Source organism: Ranitomeya variabilis, chromosome 4, assembly GCF_051348905.1.
Source record: "Ranitomeya variabilis isolate aRanVar5 chromosome 4, aRanVar5.hap1, whole genome shotgun sequence".
NCBI lineage: Eukaryota > Metazoa > Chordata > Amphibia > Anura > Dendrobatidae > Ranitomeya > Ranitomeya variabilis.
In genome coordinates, this window is record NC_135235.1 from 355,392,206 (window position 1) to 355,419,293 (window position 27,088).

The 27,088-nt window shown below is 44.4% G+C and overlaps 1 protein-coding gene across 5 annotated transcripts in view; it reads right to left on the bottom strand.

The window, feature by feature from the left end:
• Positions 1 to 26,845, bottom strand: part of LOC143764762 (C-Jun-amino-terminal kinase-interacting protein 4-like) — a 951,487-nt gene extending 924,642 nt beyond the window's left edge. For 3 of the 5 annotated variants that reach the window (XM_077250699.1, XM_077250700.1, XM_077250697.1), the window contains exon 1: positions 26,082 to 26,792. In XM_077250699.1, the coding sequence (XP_077106814.1) occupies positions 26,082 to 26,393 (312 nt within the window). In that variant the 5' untranslated portion in view covers positions 26,394 to 26,792. Of the gene's footprint in view, positions 1 to 26,081 lie in introns of all 5 variants that reach the window. The other 2 variants (XM_077250696.1, XM_077250698.1) reach the window with 2 other exon arrangements.
• Positions 26,846 to 27,088: the final 243 nt, after the last annotated feature.

Here is a 27,088-nt window from a genome sequence, read left to right on the forward strand (position 1 = left end):
CAGGTTGCTTACCAACTTGTACAAGCTACATTCATGCAGGCTATGAGGAATTGTGTTTTTGAGGCAAAGGTGTCAGACATAGAAGATAAAATACCCCCCACGGAGGCAAAAATTGACAAAAGTTACTGGATCTATAAACGCTTGGTGCCAAAAAGCTGATGACCTGGAAAATCGGATGAGAAACAGCGTTCGGATTATAGGTCTACCAGAGCGCACAGAGTGACAGCAGCAAGAAATCTTCCTGGAAAATTGGCTAAAATCCACTTTGGGAGATTAATTCTCCCCAGTATTTGCAATAGAAAGTACTCACAAAGTCCCAGCAAAACCCCCGTCTGTAAGTGTCCCTCGTAGGCCATTTCGTGCTAGGCTGCTGAATTGCAAAGACAGAGATACTAACTTACAGCTGGCTAGGCAAAAACGTTCCATTAAGTACAACAACTCAACGATTTTATTTCTCATGATTTTTCAGTGACTCAATAAATGGACATAATAAAAACTCAAGGACAGAGACATCACATACTCGATGACATATCTTTTCCTTTTTCACAATTGCCTTTGAAGATTCCACTATATTCGTTGCCACCCTGGTAGAGCTACTGGAATGGTTTAAAACTACACCCAGAACCGAGAAAGGGATGAATAAATTTCTTTAAACCACCCATCTCCTTTTTTACATTGAATATTGGGCTTTGAATAGATACACATACATTGTCACATGCAGGGGCTTGGATTTTGCATAACTAGAGACACAACTATACCTTACACTGTGTGGAGTAAAAGGACTCCCTGAAGACGGAGTAATAGAAGGTGTATCTAGTAGTGATGGGTGAGCACTAAATTGCTCAGGTCGAGCAAATTGGAACACTCGGGTACTGGACCCAAACACCGAGCCCAATGTAAGTCTACGGGAAACCCGAGCACTTTTACCGCGATCCCCCCCACCAGGGTCCTTTTAAAATGTCTAAAAACGTCTGAAAATGATGGAAACACTGCTCAAATGACATGGGAACATCATGGGGATTGCCCCTGGATTTCTGACTCATAGGTCACAGCTGTAAACAATGTTGTCAGTTTCACGCCATTTGTACAGGCGCACCAAAAAACATAATAAAGCTATAAGGAAAATTTGACCACAGAACTGATCTAATACTGGATCCCACAAAAAATGTCAATGTATAGCAGAATGTGAGAATTAAAATTTAACTTTTAATATATTCTTTAAAAGAAACAAAAAAATATATACAGTACAGACCAAAAGTTTGGACACACCTTCTCATTTAAAGATTTTTCTGTATTTTCATGACTATGAAAATTGTACATTCACACTGAAGGCATCAAAACTATGAATTAACACATGTGGAATTATATACTTAAAAATGTGTGAAACAACTGAAATTATGTCTTATTTTCTAGGTTCTTCAAAGTAGCCACCTTTTGCTTTGATGACTGCTTTGCACACTCTTGATGAGCTTTAAGAGGTAGTCACCGGGAATGGTCTTCCAACAATCCTGAAGGAGTTCCCAGAGATGCTTAGCACTTGGTGGCCCTTTTGCCTTCACTCTGCGGTCCAGCTCACTCCAAACCATCTCGATTGTGTTCAGGTCTGGTGACTGTGGAGGCCAGGTCATCTGGCTTAGCACCCAATCACTCTCCGTCTTGGTCAAATAGCCCTTACACAGCCTGGAGGTGTTTGGGGTCATTGTCCTGTTGAAAAATAAATGGTGGTCCAACTAAACGCAAACCGGATTGAATAGCATGCCGCTGCAAGATGCTGTGGTAGCCATGCTGGTTCAGTATGCCTTCAATTTTGAATACATCCACAACAGTGTCACCAGCAAAGCACCCCCACACCTCCTCCTCCATGCTTCATGGTGGGAACCAGGCATGTAGAGTCCATCCGATCACCTTTTCACGGTGGTTGGAACCAAAGATCTCAAATTTGGATTCATCAGACCAAAGCACAGATTTCCACTGGTCTAATGTCCATTCCTTGTGTTCATTAGCCCAAACAAGTCTCTTCTGCTTGTTGCCTGTTCTTAGCAGTGGTTTCCTAGCAGCTATTTTACCATGAAGGCCTGCTGCACAAAGTCTCCTCTTAAAAGTTGTTGTACAGAGGTGTCTGCTGCTAAAACTGTGTGGCATTGACCTGGTCTTTAATCTGAGCTGCTGTTAACCTGTGATTTCTGAGGCTGGTGACTCGGATAAACTTATCCTCAGAAGCAGAGGTGACTCTTGGTCTTCCTTTACTGGGGTGGTCCTCATGTGAGCCAGTTTCTTTAAAGCACTTGATGGTTTTTGCCACTGCACTTGGGGACACTTACAAAGTTTGCCCAATTTTTCGGACTGACTGACCTTCATTTCTCAAAGTAATGATGACCACTCATTTTTCTTTACTTAGCTGCTTTTTTCTTGCCATAATACAAATTCTAACAGTCTATTCAGTAGGACTATCAGCTGTGTATCCACCAGACTTCTGCACAACACAACTGATGGTCCCAACCCCATTTATAAGGCAAGAAATCCCACTTATTAAACCTGAAAGGGCACTCCTGTGAAGTGAAAACCATTTCCGGTGACTACCTCTTGAAGCTCATCAAGAGAATGCCAAGAGTGTGCAAAGCAGTCATCAAAGCAAAAGGTGGCTACTTTGAAGAACCTAGAATATAAGACATATTTTCAGTTGTTCACACTTCTTGTGGTATATAATTCCACATGTGTTAATTCGTAGTTTTGATGCCTTCAGTGTGAATTTACAATTTTCATAGTCATGAAATTACAGAAAAATCTTTAAATGAGAAGGTGTGTCCAAACTTTTGGTCTGTATTGTATATTTAATTTGTCTTTTCAGCGTCATTTGAGAAAAACCTTATCAAGGTTGAAACATCACACGCTTTTTGATTCTTTGGTTTCACTTCAAGACTGTATTTCTTTTTTGGTGCAAATTTTTGTAACATTAACCCCTTCACCCCCAAGGGTGGTTTGCACGTTATGGACCGGGCCAATTTTTACAATTCTGACCACTGTCCCTTTATGAGGTTATAACTCTGGAACGCTTCAACGGATCTTGGCGATTCTGACATTGTTTTCTCGTGACATATTGTACTTCATGATAGTGGTAAAATTTATTTGATATTACCTGCGTTTATTTGCAAAAAAAATGGAAATTTGGCGAAAATTTTGAAAATTTTGCAATTTTCCAACTTTGAATTTTTATGCCCTTAAATCACAGAGATATGTCACACAAAATACTTAATAAGTAACATTTCCCACATGTCTACTTTACATCAGCACAATTTTGGAACCAAAATTTTTTTTTGTTAGGAGTTATAAGGGTTAAAAGTTGACCAGCAATTTCTCATTTTTACAACACCATTTTTTTTTTTTAGGGACCACATCTCATTTGAAGTCATTTTGAGGGGTCTATTTGATAGAAAATACCCAAGTGTGACACCATTCTAAAAACTGCACCCCTCAAGGTGCTCAAAACCATATTCAAGAAGTTTATTAACCCTTCTGGTGCTTCACAGGAATTTTTGGAATGTTTAAATAAAAATGAACATTTAACTTTTTTTCACAAAAAATTTACTTCAGCTCCAATTTGTTTTATTTTACCAAGGGTAACAGGAGAAAATGGACCCCAAAAGTTGTTGTACAATTTGTCCTGAGTACGCCGATACCCCATATGTGGGGGTAAACCACTGTGTGTGCGCATGACCGAGCTCGGAAGCGAAGGAGCACCATTTGACTTTTCAATGCAAAATTGACTGGAATTGAGATGGGACGCCATGTTGCGTTTGGGGAGCCCCTGATGTGCCTAAACATTGAAACCCCCCACAAGTGACACCATTTTGGAAAGTAGACCCCCTAAGGAACTTATCTAGAGGTGTGGTGAGCACTTTGACCCACCAAGTGCTTCACAGAAGTTTATAATGCAGAACCGGAAAAATAAAAAATCATATTTTTTCACAAAAATTATCTTTTCACCCCCAATTTTTTATTTTCCCAAGGGTAAGAGAAGAAATTGGACCCCAATAGTTGTTGTACAATTTGTCCTGAGTACGCTGATACCCCATATGTGGGGGTAAACCACTGTTTGGGCGCATGGGAGAGCTCGGAAGGGAAGTAGCACCGTTTGACTTTTCAATGCAAAATTGACAGGAATTGAGATGGGACGCCATGTTGCGTTTGGAGAGCCACTGATGTGCCTAAACATTGAAACCCCCCACAAGTGACACCATGTTGGAAAGTAGACCCCCTAAGGAACTTATCTAGATGTGTGGTGAGCGCTTTAACCCACCAAGGGCTTCACAGAAGTTTATAATGCAGAGCCGTAAAAATAAAACTAAAATTTTTTCCCACAAAAATTATTTTTCAGCCCCCAGTTTTGTATTTTCCCGAGGGTAACAGGAGAAATTGGACCCCAAAAGTTGTTGTCCAATTTGTCCTGAGTGCGCTGATACCCCATATGTGGGGGGGAACCACCGTTTGGACGCATGGAAGGGCTCGGAAGGGAAGGAGCACTGTTTTACTTTTTCAACGCAGAATTGGCTGGAATTGAGATCGGACGCCATGTCGCGTTTGGAGAGCCCCTGATGTGCCGAAACAGTGGAAACCCCCCAATTATAACTGAAACCCTAATCCAAACACACCCCTAACCCTAATCCCAACAGTAACCCTAACCACACCTCTAACCCTGACACACCCCTAACCCTAATCCCAACCCTATTCCCAACCGTAAATGTAATCTAAACCCTAACTGTAACTTTAGCCCCAACCCTAACCCTAACTTTAGCCCCAACCCTAACTGTAGCCTTAACCCTAGCTCCAACCCTAGCCCTAATGGGAAAATGGAAATAAATACATTTTTTTTATTTTTCCCTAACTAAGGGGGTGATGAAGGGGGGTTTGATTTACTTTTATAGCGAGTTTAGCGGATTTTTATGATTGGCAGCCGTCACACACTGAAAGACGCTTTTCATTGCAAAAAATATTTTTTGCGTTACCACATTTTGAGAGCTATAAATTTTCCATATTTTGGTCCACAGAGTCATGTGAGATCTTGTTTTTTGCGGGACGAGTTGACGTTTTTATTGGTAACATTTTCGGACATGTGACAGTTTTTGATCGCTTTTTATTCCGATTTTTGTGAGGCAGAATGACCAAAAACCAGCTATTCATGAATTTCTTTTGGGGGAGGCGTTTATACCGTTCCGCGTTTGGTAAAATTGATAAAGCAGTTTTATTCTTCGGGTTAGTACGATTACAGCGATACCTCATTTATATTATTTTTTTATGTTTTGGCGCTTTGATACGATAAAAACTATTTTATGGAAAAAATAATTATTTTTGCATCGCTTTATTCTCAGAACTATAACTTTTTTATTTTTTTGCTGATCATGCTGTATGGCGGCTCGTTATTTGTGGGACAAGATGACGCTTTCAGCGGTACCATTATTTATATCTGTCTTTTTGATCGCGTGTTATTCCACTTTTTGTTCGGCGGTATGATAATAAAGCGTTGTTTTTTGCCTCTTTTTTTTTTTTTTTCTTACGGTGTTTACTGTAGGGGTTAACTAGTGGGCCAGTTTTATAGGTCGGGTTATTACGGACGCGGCGATACTAAATAAGTGTACTTTTATTGCTTTTTTTATTTTATTTAGATAAAGAAATGTATTTATGGGAATAATATATATATTTTTTTTTTATTTTTATTTTTTTTTTTTACACATTTGGAACAATACAGATCGGTGATCTGCCAGTTTGCATAGCACTCTGACAGATCACTGATCTGAGAGAAGTGCAGGCTGCTTCACAGTGCCTGCTCTGAGCAGGCTTCTGTGAAGCCACCTCCCTCCCTGCAGGACCCGGATCCGCGGCCATCTTGGATCCGGGTCTGGAGCAGGCAGGGAGGGAGGTAAGACCCTCGCAGCAACGCGATCACATCGCGTTGCTGCGGGGGGCTCAGGGAAGCCCGCAGGGAGCCCCCTCCCTGCGCGATGCTTCCCTGCACCGCCGGCACATCGCGATCATGTTTGATCGCGGTGTGCCGGGGGTTAATGTGCCGGGAGCGGTCCGTGACCGCTCCTGGCACATAGTGCCGGATGTCAGCTGCGATAGGCAGCTGACACCCGGCCGCGCTCCCCCCGTGAGCGCCGCCGATCGCGTTGGACGTACTATCCCGTCCGTGGTCATGGGGGCCCACCCCACCTCGACGGGATAGTACGTCCGATGTCAGGAAGGGGTTAAATACTTTCTGCAAACTAATTGAGAGTGCAGCTGTTTGACCATTCTTTGAATGGCACATAAGCAGACATCTTGTTTCATTTATGAAGGAGTGACTCTTAAAGTCACAAAGCCTATTTTTCGAGGGACATCAGACGACATTGTTCTTAAAGGGCCATTAAACAGTGGGTCTTCTTATACTGTTATTGCCTATGCAGTGAGTGGCTGGGCTGCCAAATATTATGACAGTCCAATACCCCTTTCACGAGATGTACAGGAGGTCCTCGTGAAAAAATGTTGCATTGAATTCAAGGCCTGCCCTGCCCGAAAGTTAAATGCACCCCAATAATTGTTTCTGCAGACCTACTTGAGGGCTTCATGTCACAATTGTTCCCATTAGAAGAAAGTGTGTTTCCCATACTGTTTTATGCATTGAACGCAAGGCCTGGCCTGTCCCAAAGTCACATGCACCCCAATAAGCCTTTCAGCAGACGTACTTTACTGCCTCATGACAAAATTGTTCCCATTAGAATAAAGCGTGTCTCCCATACTGTTTTCTTATGCATTGAATGGAAGGCCTGTTCTGCACCAATGTTATATGCACCTAGGGGCATAACTACAACATGTGCAGGGGTTGCAATTGCACCTGGGCCCTAGAGCCTAGGGGGCACTAAAAGTCCCTTTGGCCTATAGAAAAAGACTATTGCTATTAAAGATTTAAAATATTTGGGGGCCCTGTTGGAGCTTTCGCATCAGGGCCCATGAGTTCGAAGTTCTCTGGCACCCCCTTACCCTCAGGTCAGACGGGGAACTTCACCTAGGATAATTAGTCGCCAGAAAGGCTGACTGCTATGTACTGGCAGTGGGGTAAACACTGCAGTGAGGGTGATATAATTATTCCCAGCCGCAGCTGAGCAATACACTATAAAAAAACGTTCCGTCACTGGCAGCGTTACCCACCAGCGCAGGACAATAAAGCTGCCACCAGCTCCTGTTTCTTGAATTAATAGTGGGTCAGGAGCCAACCCAATTAGTAGCGTAATTTACTTCAGAGGAAGTGAAAATACGTTATAGAGCAAGGAGGAACGAAGCTAGTAATTTTATATATTTTACTCTAAAAGGTAGACAGGGTTTACAAAAGTGTAAAAAGATGTTGTAAAATTTGACCATTATATACAGAACGATTACAAATAAAAAAGGACTAAAGTTGCAAGAAAACACAGTTCTCTCATCATTTCAGATCATGGCAAACCATGTGGTGGCGGAGGGGGCGACATCAAAATGCATCAAAGAAGCTTGCAGAGCTGCTGTTAGTTCTTTTCCTGAGCAAAGACTAGTGAAAAAAAATGAGCTCTCACTCAATTTTAACCCCTGGTCGTGACATCACTGAGTGCGCAGAGCTATGGACTCGAATCCCCTTTCCAGAGAGACTCAGAACTTTATTAAAATTCATATTCATCCTAGCGTGCGCTGGGAACATCGTAGAGTGACGCCGGGGTAGCTGAGTGACCCAGTTAAGTAGTAATCAATTTCTCCATTTCTGCTAGGCGCTGTGGTTAAAAAACGTACTTGTGTGTAGCCCTATTGTCGCACAACCCAAATACATAACTTTTATGTCTCTGTCACCTGAGGTCGAAATATTCCATCTGGAATCACTATTGTACAACAAAGATGCATGGCTGCAGCAAAGAACTGGTTTTGATAGTTTCACATTCTTGGGTGAGGGGGGGCAAGAGCCGCTTAGAATTTCACCGTGCTGACAGGCAGAGAGGTATAGCTGCTTGGTGCTGATGTGGGGGGAAAAAAGGTGGGGGGGATCGAATCTGCAGCATGTGTGCAAGCCATGGAACCTTCTAGAACTATACTCCAAATATGGCATATTTATATTATCGAGACAGTCCCCCATACTGTTTTCTTATGCATATTGAATGCAAGGCCTGGCCTGTCCTAAAGTTACAAACAAGAGCGCGTGCACTACTGGATGGAGGTGCAAAGGTAGGTTCCCACACCTTACAATAGAAAAAATGAAAACCTTGCACTCAACTTAGATGCTCAAGTGAAGAATTTAATGTAGTACACCACAAAACGTTTCGGTCCAAAAGGCAGGACCTTCATCAGTTACGTACTTAAGGAACAGTGGAGGGTAGACACGACTGGCGTGTCAGTAGGCACATGCGACTGTAGTGTCTGTATGCGAATAATAGGTGAAAGAAACCAGACCTACTGGTATCTGTTGTTGCTAGTGAGCGTGCCCAGTTCAGACGCGGTGTCCACCGCTCGTCTCTACTGACACGCCAGTCGTGTCTACCCTCCACTGTTCCTTAAGTACGTAACTGATGAAGGTCCTGCCTTTTGGACCGAAACGTTTTGTGGTGTACTACATTAAATTCTTCACTTGAGCATCTAAGTTGAGTGCAAGGTTTTCATTTTTTCTGTCCTAAAGTTACAAGCACCCAAATAAGCCTTTCAGCAGACATACTTTACTGCCTCATGACAAAATTGTTCCCATTAGAAGAAAGCGTGTCTCCCATACTGTTTTCTTATGCATTGAATGCAAGGCATGGCCTGTCACAAAGTTACATGCATTCTAATAACCCTTTGAAACCACGTACTGGATGGCCACATGAAAGTTCACATTGGTTTTTTTTTTATTTATTTTTATTTATTTATTTTTTTAATTACCATAAATTTTGTCCATGAAGTGAATGCAAGGCCTGGCCATGCACCACAATCCCCCTTGGAAGAAACGTGTAGGAGGGTCTTAAAAAAAGTCACATTAAAAAGGAGCACTTCACCTATATGTGGAATGCCCATACACTAAGTTTATGGGCTAACATACATTTCCCCCTGGGGTTACACACTTTTTTTTTTTTTTTTTTTTTTTTTAAATTATTTACGGGCATCATAAACACCCTTTCTAAAAATGATGACTGTTGCATCACGGAATACCTTCACCCTAGTGTTTTAGTGGTGGTGCCTGAAGAGACGTGGAGGATGTCCTCATATGTCTCTATTCCCAATTTAAAGGAGCAGGTCTCCTACATTTCCCCCTGGGGGAGTAAAAATGTTTTTGGTTTCAAATAAGTAACGGGCATTATAAAAAACACTCTTGCATGGAATACGTTCACCCTGGTGTTATAGTGGTTGTGGATGACGAGGATAAGGAGGAGGATAACACCAAATGGACAAAATCAGGAAGTGTATATCCATGTGTGGTTGTGAAGAGGTGCATGAGAATACATCTCCCCCAAAAAAACACAATGTATTTGAGGTGCTGTTTTCATTCGGTGGTGTACAGAAGTCTTGCCCAATCCAGCCCTTGTTCATTTTTATAAGAGTCAGCCTGTCAGCATTTTCAGTTGACAGGCGGATTTGCTTATCAGTTATAATTCCAGTGGCAATAAAAACCCGCTCTGACAGAACGCTAGCAGCAGGGCAGGCCAGGACCTCCAAGACATAGAGAGTCAGTTCATTCCACGTGTCCAGCTTGGATACCCAGTAATTAAAAGGCACAGAGGAATCACGGAGGACGTTTGCATGATCAGCAAGGTACTCCTCAGCATCTTCCCAAACATTGCACTTCTTGTGACAGCACCCCTTGCCTCTGTGCCGGCGGGAAGGGAGGGTCTGAGAAAACTTTCCCAGAACTTTGCCATTGTTCTCTTGCCTGTGCTGAATTGTACTTCTGTCTCCCTCACTTGTACTCCTTGGTTGTACAACAAACTGACATCTGCTGCCAGCGTACTCAGATGGGAAATTTTTTGGTAATTCCGCTAAAAGGGTGGTAAAAACGTATTGCACCATTTTAGTACACCTGTCTACCTCTGGAAGAAGAGATTTAAAGTTCTCCTTGTAGCATGGGTCTAGAAGTTTCACCAACCAGTAATGAGAGTCACCGAAAATGTTAATATGAGGGTCACAGGAAGAGCAACAAAGTCAGCCATACGTGTCAGACTGCTAACAGGCAAGACTTACATGTCCTCACCAACAGGACAACTGAGCAGGCTGTCCTCCTCCTCCTCCCGGTCCTCAGGCCATCCACGCTGAACAGACGGTATGACAGCTGTGCTTGTAGTACCATCTATAGCGCATGAAAGTAGAAAGTAGCTCCTGTTCTTCCCCTTCTCCTCATTGTTTACCATCCACATTGGGACGACATGAGGCTGGGCTGTGTGTAATCACCCTGTATGGTTCCTTGCTCCATGTCCTAGTAATCCACCTGCAATGAATCCTCCTTAATTATGAGCAGAGAGGTTTTCAGAGTGCAGAGAAGCAGGATGGTGATGCTAATTATGGCGTCATTGCCGCTCACCATCTTGGTGCAGTCCTCAAAGTTTAGTACGATGGTACATATGCCTGACATCCATGTCCACTCCTGAGGTCTTATGTGTGGAGTCTGAACTGAATAACGATGGCCTTGTTGATGCCTGTAGTCAACTGCCCTCTTCTGCTCACAAATCCTTTCCAACATATGCAGTGTAGAGTTCCAACACGTGGGGACATCATACACCAGTCGGTGAGCCGAAAGCTGCAAACGCTGCTGAAGCATGGCAAGGGAGGCTGAAGCTGTAGCTGACTTTCTAAAATGGACAGACCGGAGGCGTACTTTCACTAGCAGATTCGGTAGCTCCGGGTAGCTTTTCAGAAAACGTTGAACAACAAGGTTAAAGGGCCACTGTCACCCCCCTCCAGCCGTTATAAACTTAAAGAGCCACCTTGTGCAGCAGTCACGCTGCAGTCTAACAAGGTGGTTCTTTTAGTTTTTGATTCAGTTATTCCCTAAATAAAGCGTTTTAAAATTTGTAGAAAATAACCTGTCCTCAGACCTGGAGGCGGTCCGAAGCTTCCTCGGTGAATCTCCCAACGGCCGTCACTCTTCTCTTCTGTGGATGTGGTCGCCGCCCCCTGAGCGCTGTTTCTTCTTACGCACAGCGCAGGCGCCGGATTTAAGCAACGAGTACACTCGCTCATCCCTAGCTATGACACTAAAAAAAAATAAATAAATAAATAAATTGGAGTACTAAAATTGTGAAATATTTAGCGCAATTAGATGCGATGCGTGTGGCGTACAAATCACAGTAATAAATATAAGAACTGTAGCTAAATATTTTTGGGCCAGCTTAAGATTTTTTGGTCAGCAAAATGGTGTCCAAAAATGTTGTAAGACACTCCAAAAAATACTATAGTACCAAGAAAAAAAGGCCAGAATTTTCTGCGCACTCACATCTGATGCCTGGGACAATAAAAACACGTTTTAAATTGTTAGATTGTCACCCTCTTGTATTAAAATGACCTGGCTGTAGTCTGCAGTGTGACCAAGCAAATAAATGTAGAAAAAAAAGGGGGCTATGGATTGCTTTGTATTAAAATTAGCAGGTATAAGATGCAAAAAAAAAAAAAAAAAATCCTAGCCACGGATACCTGCAGCTAGGTATATATAAAATATACAGCAGCAGACAGTAATGGAGCCTTTTGATGTATGCAGGGAGATCTATATACTCACATAGAGTGCCTGCATGCCTTTCACTGTTGTGGATATGCGCACATAGACTCCCCTGCCTACCTAGCACTGCAAGCTATACACCCCCCGAATTAGCCCTAAAAAGAACTGTTTGTTTATCAGGATTTGTGAATTGAACAATAGTAGACCACACTAACTAATAAAAGAACAAATCTGACCCCATCTCAGCAGCAGCTCTCTCTACACTAGACCCGGATCGCGACCCCAACATCGGACCGGACCGCAGCGGGACCGCCCCTGGGTGAGTATAATCTAACCTTTATTTCTCATCTTTCAGGATACATCGGGGGCTTATCTACAGCATTATAGAATGCTGTAGATAAGCCCCTGATGCCGGTGGGCTTAGCTCAGGTACAATTTTTGGGGTGACAGATTCCCTTTAAGGTATTTTCAGAGATGAATGCTTATCATCCACAAATTTTGACTTTTGTGGAAATGCACGTCACTAGATATCCAGTTATGTGTTTAACCCCTTCCCGACATGTGACGGTATAGTACGTCACATGTCGGGACCCCCGCTTTGATGTGCGCTCCGGCGGTGAGCGCACATCAAAGTCGCGACATGTCAGCTGTTTTTTACAGCTGACATGTGCGCGCAATAGCGGCGGGTGAAATCGCGATCACCCGCCGCTATTAACTAGTTAAATGCCGCTGTCAAACGCAGACAGCGGCATTTAATTACCGCATCCGGCCGTGCGGCCGGATATGAGCGCATCGCCGACCCCCGTCACATGATGCTTGTACATTGTAACCATAGAGGTCCTGGAGACCTCTATGGTTACTGATCGCCGGTGGCTGTGAGCGCCACCCTGTGGTTGGCGCTCACAGCACACCGGCATTTTAGCTACATAACAGCGATCTGATGATCGCTGTTATGTAGCAGAGCCGATCGGGCTGTGCCTGCTTCTAGCCTCCCATGGAGGCTATAGAAGCATGGCAAAAGTTAAAAAAAAAAGTAACAAAAAAGTGAAAAAAATAAAAAAAATATAAAAGTTTAAATCACCCCCCTTTCACCCCAATCAAAATAAATCAATAAAAAAAAAACCCAACCTACACATATTTGGTATCGCCGCGTTCAGAATCGCCCGATCTATCAATAAAAAAAAAGCATTAACCTGATCGCTAAACGGCGTAATGAGAAAAAAAATCGAAACGCCAGATTTACGTTTTTTTGGTCGCCACGACATTGCATTAAAATGCAATAACGGGCGATCAAAAGAACGTATCTGCACCAAAATGCTATCATTAAAAATGCCAGCTCGGCACGCAAAAAATAAGCCCTCACCTGACCCCAGATCACGAAAAATGGAGACGCTACGAGTATCGGAAAATGGCGCAATTTTGTTTTGTTTTTTGCAAAGTTTGGAATTTTTTTTCACCACTTAGGTGAAAAATAACCTAGTCATGTTAGGTGTCTATGAACTCGTACTGACCTGGAGAATCATAATGGCAGGTCAGTTTTAGCATTTAGTGAACCTAGCAAAATAGGCAAGCAAAAAACAAGTGTGGGATTGCACTTTTTTTGCAATTTCACTGTACTTGGAATTTTTTTCCCGTTTTCTAGTACACAACATGGTAAAACCAATGATGTCGTTCAAAAGTACAACTTGTCCCGCAAAAAATAAGCCCTCACATGGCCAAATTGACGGAAAAATAAAAAAAGTTATGGCTCTGGGAAGGAGGGGAGCGAAAAACGAAAACGGAAAAAGCTCCGGGGGTGAAGGGGTTAAACAAACCTTGGGTAAAGTGGTAGCTACATTCTTTCCACACGAGTTACTCGAAAGGGGTTTCACCTTTAATTTATAAAGAAATTTGTTTTTGTAAATGCCAATCTGAGCTCCATGGAATATGTATTGTCCATGATGAGCTCCAAGAAATATGTATTATGTATTTACAACCCACCTCAGGCTAATTTAACCCTTTAGTGACCAAGCCAATTTTGATAATTCTGACCAGTGTCACTATGCGGTAATAACTCTGGAACGCTTCATAGTTATATAGTTACATAGTTATTAAGGCTGAAGGAAGACTAAGTCCATCTAGTTCAACCCATAGCCTAACCTAACATGCCCTAACATCTTAATGATTCTGAGACTGTTTTTGAGAGACATATTTATACAGTTATAAAGGGATGAAGAAAGTTGACCAGCAATTTCTTATTTTTCCAACAAAATTTACAAAACCAGGTTTGTTTTGTTTTTTTTCCAGGACACATTTGAAGTTACTTTGAAGGGCCTATGTTACAGAAAACACCACAAAGTGCCACCATTCAAAAACTGCACCCCTCAAAACTACATTCAACAAGTTTATTAACCCTTCAGGTGCTTCACAGGAACTAAGACAATGTGGAAGGGTTTTTTTTTTGTTTTTCCCCGTCACAAAACTTTAACCCCAATTTTCATTTTTATTTTCACAAGGGTAAAATGGACGCAAAAATTTGTTGTGCAATTTCTCCTGAGTATGCAGATATCCCATATGTGGGGGAAAAAATCAACTGTTTGGGTGCACAGCAGGTCTCATAAGGGAAACAGAACAGTTTTTGAATGCAAAAATGGCTGGAATCGAGAGCGGTTGCCATGTCGCGTTTGGAGAGCCCCTGATGTGCCTAAACGGTAAAAAAAAAACACAAGTGACACTGTTTTGGAAACTAGACCCCTCAAGGAATGTATATAGATGCCTGATGACCACCTTGAACCCCCCCCCCAGGTGCTGCATATAGGTTTATAAAGTAGAGATGTGAAAATAAAAAATCACATTTTAATTGATAAGAGCCGTATTCAGCACCGGGCGTGGGGAGCAGCGCTTACTATGTCGCTTCTTCGCTGGCGCCCGCCCTTGTGGTACTGATGCGGCAAGTATTACACACACGGACACAGACATCTCCGGTACCGGAAATATCAGGAAGTGTGAAACAGACCTTATAGCGGGTTTTTATGTTTGGCTGCTGTCACACTAAAAGAGGTTTTATATTGCAAAAAATAGCTTTTGCATCACCATATTTTGAGAGCTATAATTTTTTCATATTTCGGCAGACAGTCATGTGAGGTCTCGTTTTTTGCGGGACGAGTTGATGTTTTTATTGGTACCATTTTCGGGCACATGACATTGGGTGGCGTTTATTCCATTCCATGTGTGGTAAAATTCATAAGTATTTAGCCAATAGTGGAATCCAAATAGTCTTTAATGTATATCGTTTTGGATTAAAATGTAACTTTTAATATGTTTAATCTAAAAGGATTAACCATAAAGTATAAAATAAGTGCAAGGTGCATAAGACAAAACAATAAACCATTGTGGGGTGCAACAAGAGAACGCGGGGAAATTATATGTACTTGACCCCAATATCTGTAATATTCTGTACCATGAATCCAATACCTCTTTGGCGCTGATCAATTACAAAATTCTTAGCCACGGTGTATAGGTATAACCTCTATGGATCAGGCATATTTGGAGATGCCAATCTATGGTCATATCCACTCAGTGCATCCTCCACAAAATGCAGTCAAACACCCACTGTATCATACATAAATAATCAAAAAAACACAATCTACATCATATTGCATTGCAGTGGGTGTGACCCATACAGTATATGCATCGGGACCTTATCCATACTATCAGGTCCAGATACTATCCACAGATTAAACCCTCTTTTGAGAGCACATGTTAAACAGCCAGGGTACGCAAAACAAATGGGGTCAACAGAGTCATTAGTGTCAATATACACGTGGTGTCACTAAATAATGCATCGACCAATTATATCCATTGCACACTCAAAGATTGACACTTTCACCTTCCCCTTTAGGATTTGAAGGTATTGACACAGCACTAACAATAGGCATTTAAAACAAACTGGAAAGGTCTCACCCGCATTGATGTCATCAAGGACATAGTATAATACCGAATGCGGCAGTGGACCCCTTTGTCTCCCCCTTTCCGACGCGTTTCGCTAAGGCTACTTTCACACTAGCGTTAACTGCAATCCGTCACAATGCGTCGTTTTGCAGAAAAAACGCATCCTTCAAAAGTGCTTGCAGGATGCGTTTTTTCTCCATTGACTAACATTAGCGACGCATTGCGACGGATTGCCACACGTCGCAACTGTCGTGAGACGGTTGCGCCGTGTTGTGGTGGTCCGCCGGGAGCAAAAAACGTTACATGTAACGTTTTTTTGCTCCCGACGGTCCGCTTTTTCCGACCGCGCATGCGCGGCCGGAACTCCGCCCCCACCTCCCCGCACCTCACAATGGGGCAGCGGATGCGCTGGAAAAATGCATCCGCTGCCCCCGTTGTGCGGCGGAGACAACGCTAGCGTCGGTGACCTCTGCCCGACGCACTGCGACGGGCCGAGCCCGACGCTAGTGTGAAAGTAGCCTTAGTCACCAAACTCCAACTCAGTCCCCCTCCAGATGATGAAAACAACATCTATATAGCGCAGCCACAGAACTATTCTATCCTCTGCGACAGTTGATGTTTCCTTAAACACGACTTTTTCCTCCCACAAGCCCAGGAGCAAATTAGAATAAGCGGGTGCACAGGGGCTATCCATTGCTTTGACCTTTTGATTGCAGGGCGCTAATATAAAGACGGACAACGTTTGTGTGTCCACACATTATGACAGCATCGTTTTGATGGCACTATCACACTGGCCTCAGTACATCCCCTGATGAGCATTGCGAAACGCGTCGGTAGGGGGAGACAAAGGGTTCCACTGCCGCATTCGGTATTATACCATGTCCTTGATGACATCAATGCAGGCGAGACCTTTCCAGTTTGTTTTAAATGCCTAGTATTAATGCTGTGTCAATATCTTCAAATCCTAAAGGGATTTCCGTCCCTGTATGCATGCCTCCATATCCCCTATTCCTCCCTGTGTCCATGTTTCCCATAGGAAAAAAAATTAAAAAAAAACGGTTTTTACTTACCGGTAATAGGATTTTACAGAGTCCACGACAGCACCCTTACGAGAGAGGGGATCCGCCCACCATCTGGACAGGAACCTACAGGATTTAAAGGGGCGGTCCCCCTCACCACTCCAGTTTGTGTTTCAGAGTATAAGGGACACCGCCCATTGAGTTAGTACATAAACATATATACTTAAACATTACTAAAATACCACCACCTCTAAAAGAGTGATAACGAATAGCACACTTTCCAAAGAGTGCAGGAAACCAGTGATTAACTACGGGGGGGAATGTGCGGGTGCTGTCGTGGACTCTGTAAAATCCTATTACCGGTAAGTAAAAACCGGTTTTCCTATCGCCACGACAGCACCCTTATGAGAGACTTTCAAAGACTAATCACCTGGGAGGGACTACAGCACTAAGTACTGAACGGCCAAAGTCTAAATTGGCCTTACATGATAGATCAAGACGGTAATGATTATAAAAGGTGGAAGGAGATGACCATGTTGCCGCCTTACATATCACATCTATGGAGACGTCCGTTTTCTCCGCCCAGGATGAGGCCATGGCTCGAGTGGAGTGGGCCTTGATGCCTTCTGGTGGAGTCTGACCTTTGGCAGTATAGGCAAGACATATTGCATCTCTGATCCATCTGGCAATAGAACCTTTAGTAACACTCGCCCCCTTCCTTGGGTTCTGAAAGGAGACAAACAGAGCCCTACTCTGCCTCCAGGGTTCTGTTTTGTGTAGGTACTCTAATACAGTTCTTCTAACGTCTAGCATATGACATTTTTGTTCTTCTGCTGAAACTGGGTTATCACAAAAAGAAGGCAAATATATTTCCTGACTCCTATGGAATTTAGAGGCTACCTTCGGTAGGTATGCTGGGTCAGGCTTCAAGACTAGCCTATCATGAAAGATCATTAGATAAGGAGGGTCTACTGACAACGCTTGCATATCACTCACTCTTCTAGCAGAAGTCAAGGCTACTAGCAGGGCCGTCTTTAAAGTTAAATTTTTAATGGAGACAGAATCTAACGGCTCAAAGGGGGGTTCTGTTAAAGCGTCTAAAACCAAATTTAGATCCCATGGCAGTAATCTAACAATATGAACGGGGTTACTCCGATCCATAGCTTTCATAAATCTAGATACCCATCTATTTCCTGCTACATTGCTGTTATACAATGCCCCCAGAGCAGATACCTGGAACCTAAGGGTATTTACCGCCAAACCCAATTCACGGCCTTTCTGTAAAAACTCCAGAATAGCCGGAATTGGAATTTTATCCGTAAAGAGCTGTTGGTGAAAGGCAAGAAATTTTTTCCAGACCTTACAGTAAATTTTAGTAGTAATTTCCTTTCGGCTACTTAAAAGGGTAGATATTAAAGCATTAGAAAATCCCCTCCTTTTCAATAATTCCCTCTCAAATTCCACGCCGTGAGATGCAGAGATTCCACATTGGGATAACGGAATGGACCCTGAGAAAGAAGATCTGGAATTACGGGCAACACCCAGGGGTCGGTCACTGACATTGCCCTGAGTAAGGAGAACCATGCCCTCCTGGGCCAGAAGGGGGCAATCAGGATTACCCTCGCCCCCTCCTTCCTGATCTTCCTGAGAACTAGCAGAATCAGACATAGTGGGGGAAATGCATAGGCTAGAGGGAACCCCCAATGAATCTGAAGGGAGTCCACTACGGAAGGGTTGTCCGCTACCCGAAGGGATGCAAACTTCCTGGTCTGTCTGTTTTCCCTCGTAGCAAACAGATCTATGACTGGTGATCCCCACAGACCCACTATCTGTTTGAAAACTAGCCGATTTAGAACCCACTCTCCCTGACGTAGAGAATGACGGCTGAGGTAGTCTGCCTGTATGTTGTGTTCTCCTCGTATGTGAGCCGCTGAAAGAGAGCGAAAATGAGTCTCGGCCATATTGAATATGTCTGTGGTGGTGATCATCAGAGACTTCGACCTCGTCCCTCCCTGATGGTTGAGGTATGCTACTACTGTCGTGTTGTCCGACTGGACTCTTACATGCGAGTCCTGAAGCAACGGTAGCCATCTGAGCAGGGTATTTCTTACCGCCGTGAGCTCCTTCCAATTGGAGGACTCTTGGGCTTCTAAGGGAGACCATTGCCCTTGAGTCCAAACATCTCCTATGTGAGCTCCCCATCCTATTGGACTGGCATCGGTCGTGATCGTGTTGTCTGGTACCATTTCCCAACAAACTCCGTTTGACAAATGTTCTATACTTAGCCACCATTTTAGACTGTTTAGAGTGGTGGTAGATAGCCTGAGATTTCCGCTTAACCGACCTTGAAGGCTCTTCTCTGTATCCAGGACCTGGGCTTGTAGTACCCGAGTGTGGAATTGAGCCCACAGAACAGCCGGTATACACGCTGTTAATGATCCCAACAGGGACATTGCATCTCTCAAGGTCAGATTTGGTCTTTTTATCACCGTGCTGACTTTGTGTATAACCTTCTGCTTCTTTTCTTCTGGAAGAAAACACAGCTGATTCTCTGAATTTAGCAGAATACCCAAGAAGGTCTGAATAGTCGATGGCCTTAGTTTTGACTTCTCTAGGTTGACCAACCAACCTAGGTCCTGTAGAGAAGATTTTATATAGTTTAGGCGATCTTTACACTGGACAAATGAATTACCCACTACCAGGAAGTCATCCAAGTAGGGTATAACTAAAGTATCTTGCTCTCTGACATAGGCCATTACTTCCGCAATGACCTTAGTAAACACCCTTGGTGCCATAGATAATCTAAATGGCACTGCCGTAAACTGAAAGTGCCTGACCTGATCGTTTAGGCGCACCGCCATTCTGAGGAACCGTTGGTGATCTTTGTGAATGGGCAGATGGTAGTATGCATCTTTTAAATCCAGGACTGTCATATAACACCTGGGAAAAAGAAGTTTAGTTGCCGATTTAATTGATTCCATTTTAAAGGCATGGTATTGTAAAAATGTGTTCAGTTTTCGTAAATTTATGATGGTTCGAAAGGAACCATCAGGTTTGGGGATTAAGAATAAGGGGGAATAGAACCCCTCTCCCTCCTGATCTTTTGGAACCTCTACAATAACTTCCTTTTGTCTCAACATTTGAATCTCTTTTTCCAGGGCCTTCTGTTGGTTTAAGGAACCAGGGGCAGTCAATACAAAATAATCTGAAGGTCTTACCTGGAACTCTAGTTTTAATCCGGACCTAACTATACCCAGGATCCAATTACTGGAAGTTACTTTGACCCATTGAGTATAAAAATGCCTTAATCTGCCCCCTACTGGAAGGTCCGATTTATCGGTAATTTCGCCTACGTCTTGAAGAAGATGAGGTGTTGAAGTCTGAATTTCTCTTCTTCGGCTCCGCCGACTCCCAATTTCGGGCTGAGTAATGTCTCCGGTATGGGAAACGTCTCTTGAAGGTATTCCTAAAGGTAGAATTGAACACTTTAGGAAAACCTTTCTTCCTATCATCAGCCTTAGCTAGGATGTCATCCAGCACTGGCCCAAACAAGTACTCACCCCTACACGGAATAGTACATAGTTTAGCTCTAGCCTGCGCGTCCCCCTTCCAGGTTTTAAGCCATAAGGCTCGCCGGGCAGCGTTTGAGAGTCCTGCTGATCTGGCTGCAAGTTTTAGGGAGTCTACCGAGGCGTCCGCCAAATATGCCACACCTTCCCGAATCTGGGATAGTGAATCCAGTAACTTGTCACGAGGCACCTTAGTTTTTAGCTGCTCCTCCAGCTGGGCTACCCAGACCATAACTGATCTGGCCGTGCAAGTGCCGGCAATTGCCGGTTTGAAAGCCCCCGACGATGCTTCCCAAACCTTTTTAAGGAACATGTCTGCTTTTCTGGCCGCAGGGTCTTTTAGAAGGCCTACATCCTCTAGCGGTAAGGTGGTTGATTTAGATGTGGAAGCCACAGCCGCATCCACTTTAGGAATTTTAACCCATTCCGCCAGGATTTTATCATCAAAGGGGTACCTTCTCTTCGCTGATGATGGCAGGAAACCCTTATCCTGCTTATCCCATTCTCGCTTAACAAGTTCTTTCACCGTGTCCTCTACCGGAAACGATTTACGGCTCCTTTGGCACAACCCTGCAAACATTAGATCTTGGGTTGACCTTGGCTCCTTGTTCTCTACAACCCCCATGGTGGTACGAACCACTTTAACTAGTGCGTCCATTCCATCCACTGAAAAACAAGGTCTCCCCTCTTCATCTGAAGAGGATGGTGATGAGGAACGTGAACATTCACCCTCTTGCATAGACGGGCTCGATCCTGGTGATACTTCCCTGGATCTTTCATGCCGACTGCTTTTAAGGGAACTACTAATTTCCTCCCTTATAACTGCCCTGAGGTCTGATGCACGAAGGGGAGCCTCCTCTTCCAAGGTCTGACAAATACAAGTTTGGCAGAGCCTTTTCTGATAACTATCAGGCAGGGGAACCGCACATAACGCACATTGCTTGTGCTTGAATTTAGCCGATTTCTTGGCCTAATAAAACAAAGCACAAGGACAGACAGGCTATATCAGCTACTTGGTTTTTTTGTAAACACTCACCAAGGCTGAACTGCATAGTACCGGTCTCTGAGGAGGGGAATCCATACGTGACGTTGAGGCACCTGCCTGCTCCTGCCCCCGTACCATGCTGCTGCTGCTCCTGGAGAGGCTGCTGTCCTTCTTACGCTGGTCAGGCACCTCCACCTGAAGGTGCTCTGTATCCGCAACCGAAGTCATAACTGCCGCATATTCTTCTGCAGACACCGCTGCTTAATACAGGCAGCCGCGCCTCCTCCCCCAGCATACCCCGGAAGTCCTACCATCCACTTCCGGGTCCTCTTGTATGAAGGACGCTGAGCCGGCGCCGCGCGCTTACAGACAGCGCTGCGGCGTTCACGCGACCCAGGGCGGCCTGCCTGACCCCTGGGAACGCGTACCACACGACCAGACAAGAAGGGGTCTGAAAAAAGAACACCCCCGACGCTGCTTCCAGAGTCCCCGATTCTGCCGTTCTCAAGGAAACCGCGCAGAGGCATGGTGGACCCAGGTAAGAGAATCCTGCAGGCTCCCGCCATCCGGACAGGAACCCAAACTGGAGTGGTGAGGGGGACCGCCCCTTTAAATCCTGTAGGTTCCTGTCCAGATGGTGGGCGGATCCCCTCTCTCGTAAGGATGCTGTCGTGGCGATAGGAAAAACATCCTGCTCACCTACCTGCGCGCCCTCAGTGCTGGCACTGCATCTCGTTCCGGCCGCCTGCATGCAGCTCTTCCTGTCAAGCGATCACGTGGTACCACTCATTAAGGTAATGAATATGCGCTCCACGCCTATGGGAGTGGAAATGCGTTCATATACATTACCATTATGAGCGGTACCACGTGATCGCTCGGCAGGAAGAGCTGCAGGCCCGGCGTCTGAAACGAGATGCAGTGCCAGCACCGAGGGCGCGCAGGTAGGCGAGTATGATGTGTGCTGGAAGCCGACTCCTGTAACCAGCTCCTCTGCCGAACCCCCCTCGCCCGCCGGCTTTCTGCACCGTGACTCGTGTACACAAGTATATACGGTATGTAAAAAATTATGTTTGCATCCCTTTTTTCTTAGAGCTATAACTTTTTTTTTCCGCTGATGGAGCTGTATCCCAGGGGCTTGTTTTTTTGCGGGACAAGATGACATTTTCAGCGTACCATGTTTATTTTTATCCGTCTTTTGATCGGCGGTTGTAAGGAAAATGTCCGATAATGTAAAAAACCATAGCTGAGGGATTTTTGCACGTCTAACCATGGTCCCAAAAGCTGCGGGCTAAACCCCCCCTTCCCTGTGTTTCTGAATGTCTGTGTAGAAGAGCTTTTATGGCTTCTTGCTGCATTCCTGACTTTCAGCTCCCAAATCCCTCATGCCCCTTCCAAAAGAATTTTTACGGTCGCTTGGGTAAGCTCAAACTCTCCTCCAGCTAGAGCTGGATTAGAAGTCTCTAGAATCCATGAGGATCTTTGTTCTAATATAATAAGATATTGGGCCCACGGTTTTATCTAGGAAAATGATGGTCCAGTTTGTGAAAGTCCATCGGCGCATCTATCTATCACAGTAAGCAGGAGCTTCTAACTCCATCAGGTAAAAAGTAGGGATTTCTCTGTAATTATGCATCACAAATAGAACATATTTGATCTCATTAGAATGCCAACGTTAATACGAGATGAATGCTGGGTTTGTTATGACTATGACATGTTCGGTAGCGGAGATACAGGCATTAGACAAACTTGTGTTAAATTTACTAAGACTGAAGAGATAGGCCGGCGTCACACTAGCGAGTTTTACGGACGTATGAGCGCATAAACTACGTCCGTAAAATACGCATTACACACGGACCAATGATTCCCTATGTCCCAGCTCCTATCAGCCGTATTTTACTGACCCGTATTATACGGTCTTGTACGACCGTAGAAAATCGCAGCATGCTGCGTTTGTCGCCGCATTGCGCAAAAAAAAAAAAAAAAAAAAAAAAAAAAAATCGCCAATCAAAGTCTATGGGGGAGAATAAAACACGGATTCCACACGGACCAGCAGTGTGACTTGCGAGAAATATGCAGCGGTGTTAGTGAAAAGCCGGTAATTCAATTGCCGGCTTTTCATTTCTTCTTCTCAAACCCGACATGATATGAGACATGGTTTACATACAGTAAACCATCTCATATCCCCTTTTTTTTGCATATTCCACACTAATAATGTTAGTAGTGTGTATGTGCAAAATTGGGGCGCTGTAGCTGCTAAAATAAAGGGTTAAATCGCGGAAAAAATTGGTGTGGGCTCCTGCGCAATTTTCTCCGCCAGAGTGGTAAAGCCAGTGACTGAGGGCAGATATTAATAGCCTAGAGAGGGTCCATGGTTATTGGCCCCCCCTGGCTACAAACATCTGCCCCCAGCCACCCCAGAAAAGGCATATCTGGAAGATGCACCTATTCTGGCACTTGGCCACTCTCTTCCCACTCCCGTGTAGCGGTGGGATATGGGGTAATGAAGGGTTAATGCCACCCTGCTATGGTAAGGTGACATTAAGCCAGATTAATAATGGAGAGGCGTCAATTATGACACCTATCCATTATTAATCCAATTGTATGAAAGGGTTAAAAAAAAAAACCACACACATTATTCAAAAGTATTTTAATGAAATAAACACACAGGTTGTTTTAATATTTTATTGCTCTCTCAATCCACCTGAAGATTCATTGAATTACCGGCTTTTCACTAACACCGGTGCGTATTTCTCGCAAGTCACACTGCTGGTCCGTGTGGAATCCGTATTTTTCTCGCCCCCATAGACTTTCATTGGCCATTTTTTTTGCGCAATACGGTGACAAACGCAGCATGCTGCGATTTTCTACGGCCGTACAAGACCGTATATTACGGATGCGTAATATACGGCAGATAGGAGCTGGGACATAGGGAAACATTGGGCCGTGTGTAATGCGAATTTTACGGACGTAGTTTATGCGCTCATATATCCGTAAAACTCGCTAGTGTGAGGCCGGCCTAAGGCTGCAGTATTTGGTCAGTATTTTACATCAGTATTTGTAAGCCAAAATCAGGAGTGGGTGATAAATGCAGAAGTGGTGCATATGTTTCTATTATACTTTTCCTCTATTAGTTCCACTCCTCGTTTTGGCTTACAAATACTAATGTAAAAATACTGACCAAATACTGCTAGTGTGACGGCAGCCTAAGTGGGAAGAGCGAGGCCAAGTGATAAATTTTGCGCATCTTACGGAGAGCTGAAGTTTTTAGTCTGGGATGGGGCCAATATCCATGACCCATTCCTACATTCTAGCCTATTAATAACATCCCCCTGCTGTCTGCCTAGCATTTGGTGGGTGTTAATTATAGGGGGGACACTTTATTTTTATTTTTTTTTGGGGGGGTCCCCCATTTTAATAACCAGTAAAGGCAAAGTATACAGCTCTGAACTGATATAAATAACCAGAGAAGCTCCATGGGTATTACGAAGGACTCCATGCCTTTTTTTTTCCAGAATAACACATTGTGCTAACTTTATATGTGACCAAAATATATATATATATAAATTGCGCACCAACTTCGACCAAAGTACATCCTGACGCTAAGAGTAACCTTACACTGTACGTGCCTCAGCGTTCAATAGTGAATGCTATAAATAAACGTGCTCTCAAAGCAAGAAGAAATTAATCGGACGACAGCCGACAAGAAATAGCTTCGGGCCCAAGAACTGTGGTCCCCGGGAATTCACCCAGTGGCTGGATAAAAGGTGGATGGCATTACAGCCCACGGGCGGAAGGTGTCCCACTCTTGGTCTAGTTAACAGTTTGGTAAAGCGGAGATTATCTAGATGAGCAGGCGGCGATCCAGAGAGAATAAAGACTTCGCTTTTTACCTTCAGAAAGGCGCCGGTCCAGATCTCGTCCTTTCTGCGAGCGCAGCCCACATATCAATCTCCACAAAGAGTTTTTGACTCTGTATTTTCAGAATGTGAACAAACCATAGAAGAACAAGGGTAAAAGTGCTATACATCAAAACCAGGCATAGCACTAGTCATATTAAAATGGTCATCTACACGAGTCCATACATGGAGCCATCATAGGCAGGATTGTCTATCCGTACTGACCTCACTACAGCCAAAGTTACCCAATACATGGATTCTGAACCTCTGCGTGACAAAAATTTTCCCAAGGACTGGTCCCATCCGTATTCCAGATGAGACTCTGCTATGAATGTCTATGTATGCAAAAAAAAAAAATGCAATTTTTATGGACACATTGCCATTAATCACATAGGAAACTAATTGGTCTTGTTGAAAAATGAATGCCGAGTGGCCGTCAGAAGGATGAAAAATGTATGGGTTCTGAAGAAAAATCAGACAAGTTTCTTATAAGCTCGTATGAGCCTAAACATTTCATTGCTGTTGTCAACACATCCAGCGTTTACACAGGGAATTGTGCTACTGCCAACAATGATGTGATCAGGTGACGAGGGAACTCCTGGCGATCACCATTAGGGGCAAGTAAGGAGATAATTCGGCAAATGATTAGCCTTAGGCTACGTTCACATTTGCGTTGTGCGCCGCAGCGTCGGCGCCGCAGAGCACAACGCAAACAAAAACGCAGCAAAACGCATGCACAACGCTGCGTTTTGCGCCGCATGCGTCCTTTTTTTAATTGATTTTGGACGCAGCAAAAATGCAACTTGCTGCGTCCTCTGCGCCCGGACGCGGGCGCCGCAGCGACGCATGCGGCGCAAAACGCAAGTGCGACGCATGTCCATGCGCCCCCATGTTAAATATAGGGGCGCATGACGCATGACGCATGCGGCGCCACTGCGGCGCCCGCCGCTGCGGCGCCCGCTGCTAATGTGAACGTAGCCTTAGGCGGTGCTGAGGAGGTTCGGGGGCTCATCTTACCTCTTCTGCTCGCTTGCGTCCATCTCGCTCCCTCTCATACTGGATCAGCAGTCTCTGCTTATCTTCCTCTACCATCTCCAGCTGGTCCTCATTCTCTCTTGCACGGGTACATGTAGTTGCCAGGCTTTCAAGTACAGAGACCATTAGGGGCATCAGGCCTGTAACTGCCTCTTGTCCATAGGAGCCAACTAGTTTCTCAAGCTCAGAATAAATGCTACCAGCCATGCTTGTGACCACCTCGTCATACACCTCCATTGAGGTCCTGTTCTCTACCTCACCCCCAAAAATCTCCTCTAGCTTCTTATCCATCATGAACTAGTTACTAACCTAGAAGGGTATCTCTACAGGTGCAGACATTTCACACAGCCCGCAGCCAGGCTGGACCACCTATAAACTGCACACTATACACACCGGTAAGCTGTCAGCCAGCACTCAGGGAAGCAGCAGTATAGGCGTCTTCCTACTCACGGACTTCCTTATCCAATGATTATCAGCTCTAGTGACTACCCAATGTCTTCCATAGCTCAACCCTCCCCACCTCAGTAATTCCCAAACTTCCCTGTTATCTCATTGCCCGGTTCCCAACCTTGCGCTGCCGTCTGCACGGGAACACTAAAATCTGAACACTGCGAGTAGCTGCCAACCACATGTACTGCGGTGTAACATGCAGTCGAGTCGTAACAAATGGACACAGGAGGATGAGCTTCCAAAGTGAAGGACAGCAGGAGTGCCCAATAAACACACAGAACGCAAATCAGTTAGCCAACAGGAAGTGTCGCTGGGATGGACGAAGCTGCTTCCTGATTTTTACAGTCTTTCTGCACGGTGTTAGGGGAGGAAGAGATACCGTCTGCCTCTGCGATGGTCATGTGATTGTGTGATCACGTGGCTTGACTTGTAGAGGACAACTGAGGAGGGAGGGAAATTCCTGTAGGTAAATGTCATTTTGTCCTGGCTGGCTCGCGGATCGGGCAGCTGTTGTGGAGAGAACACTACGGACAGAAATA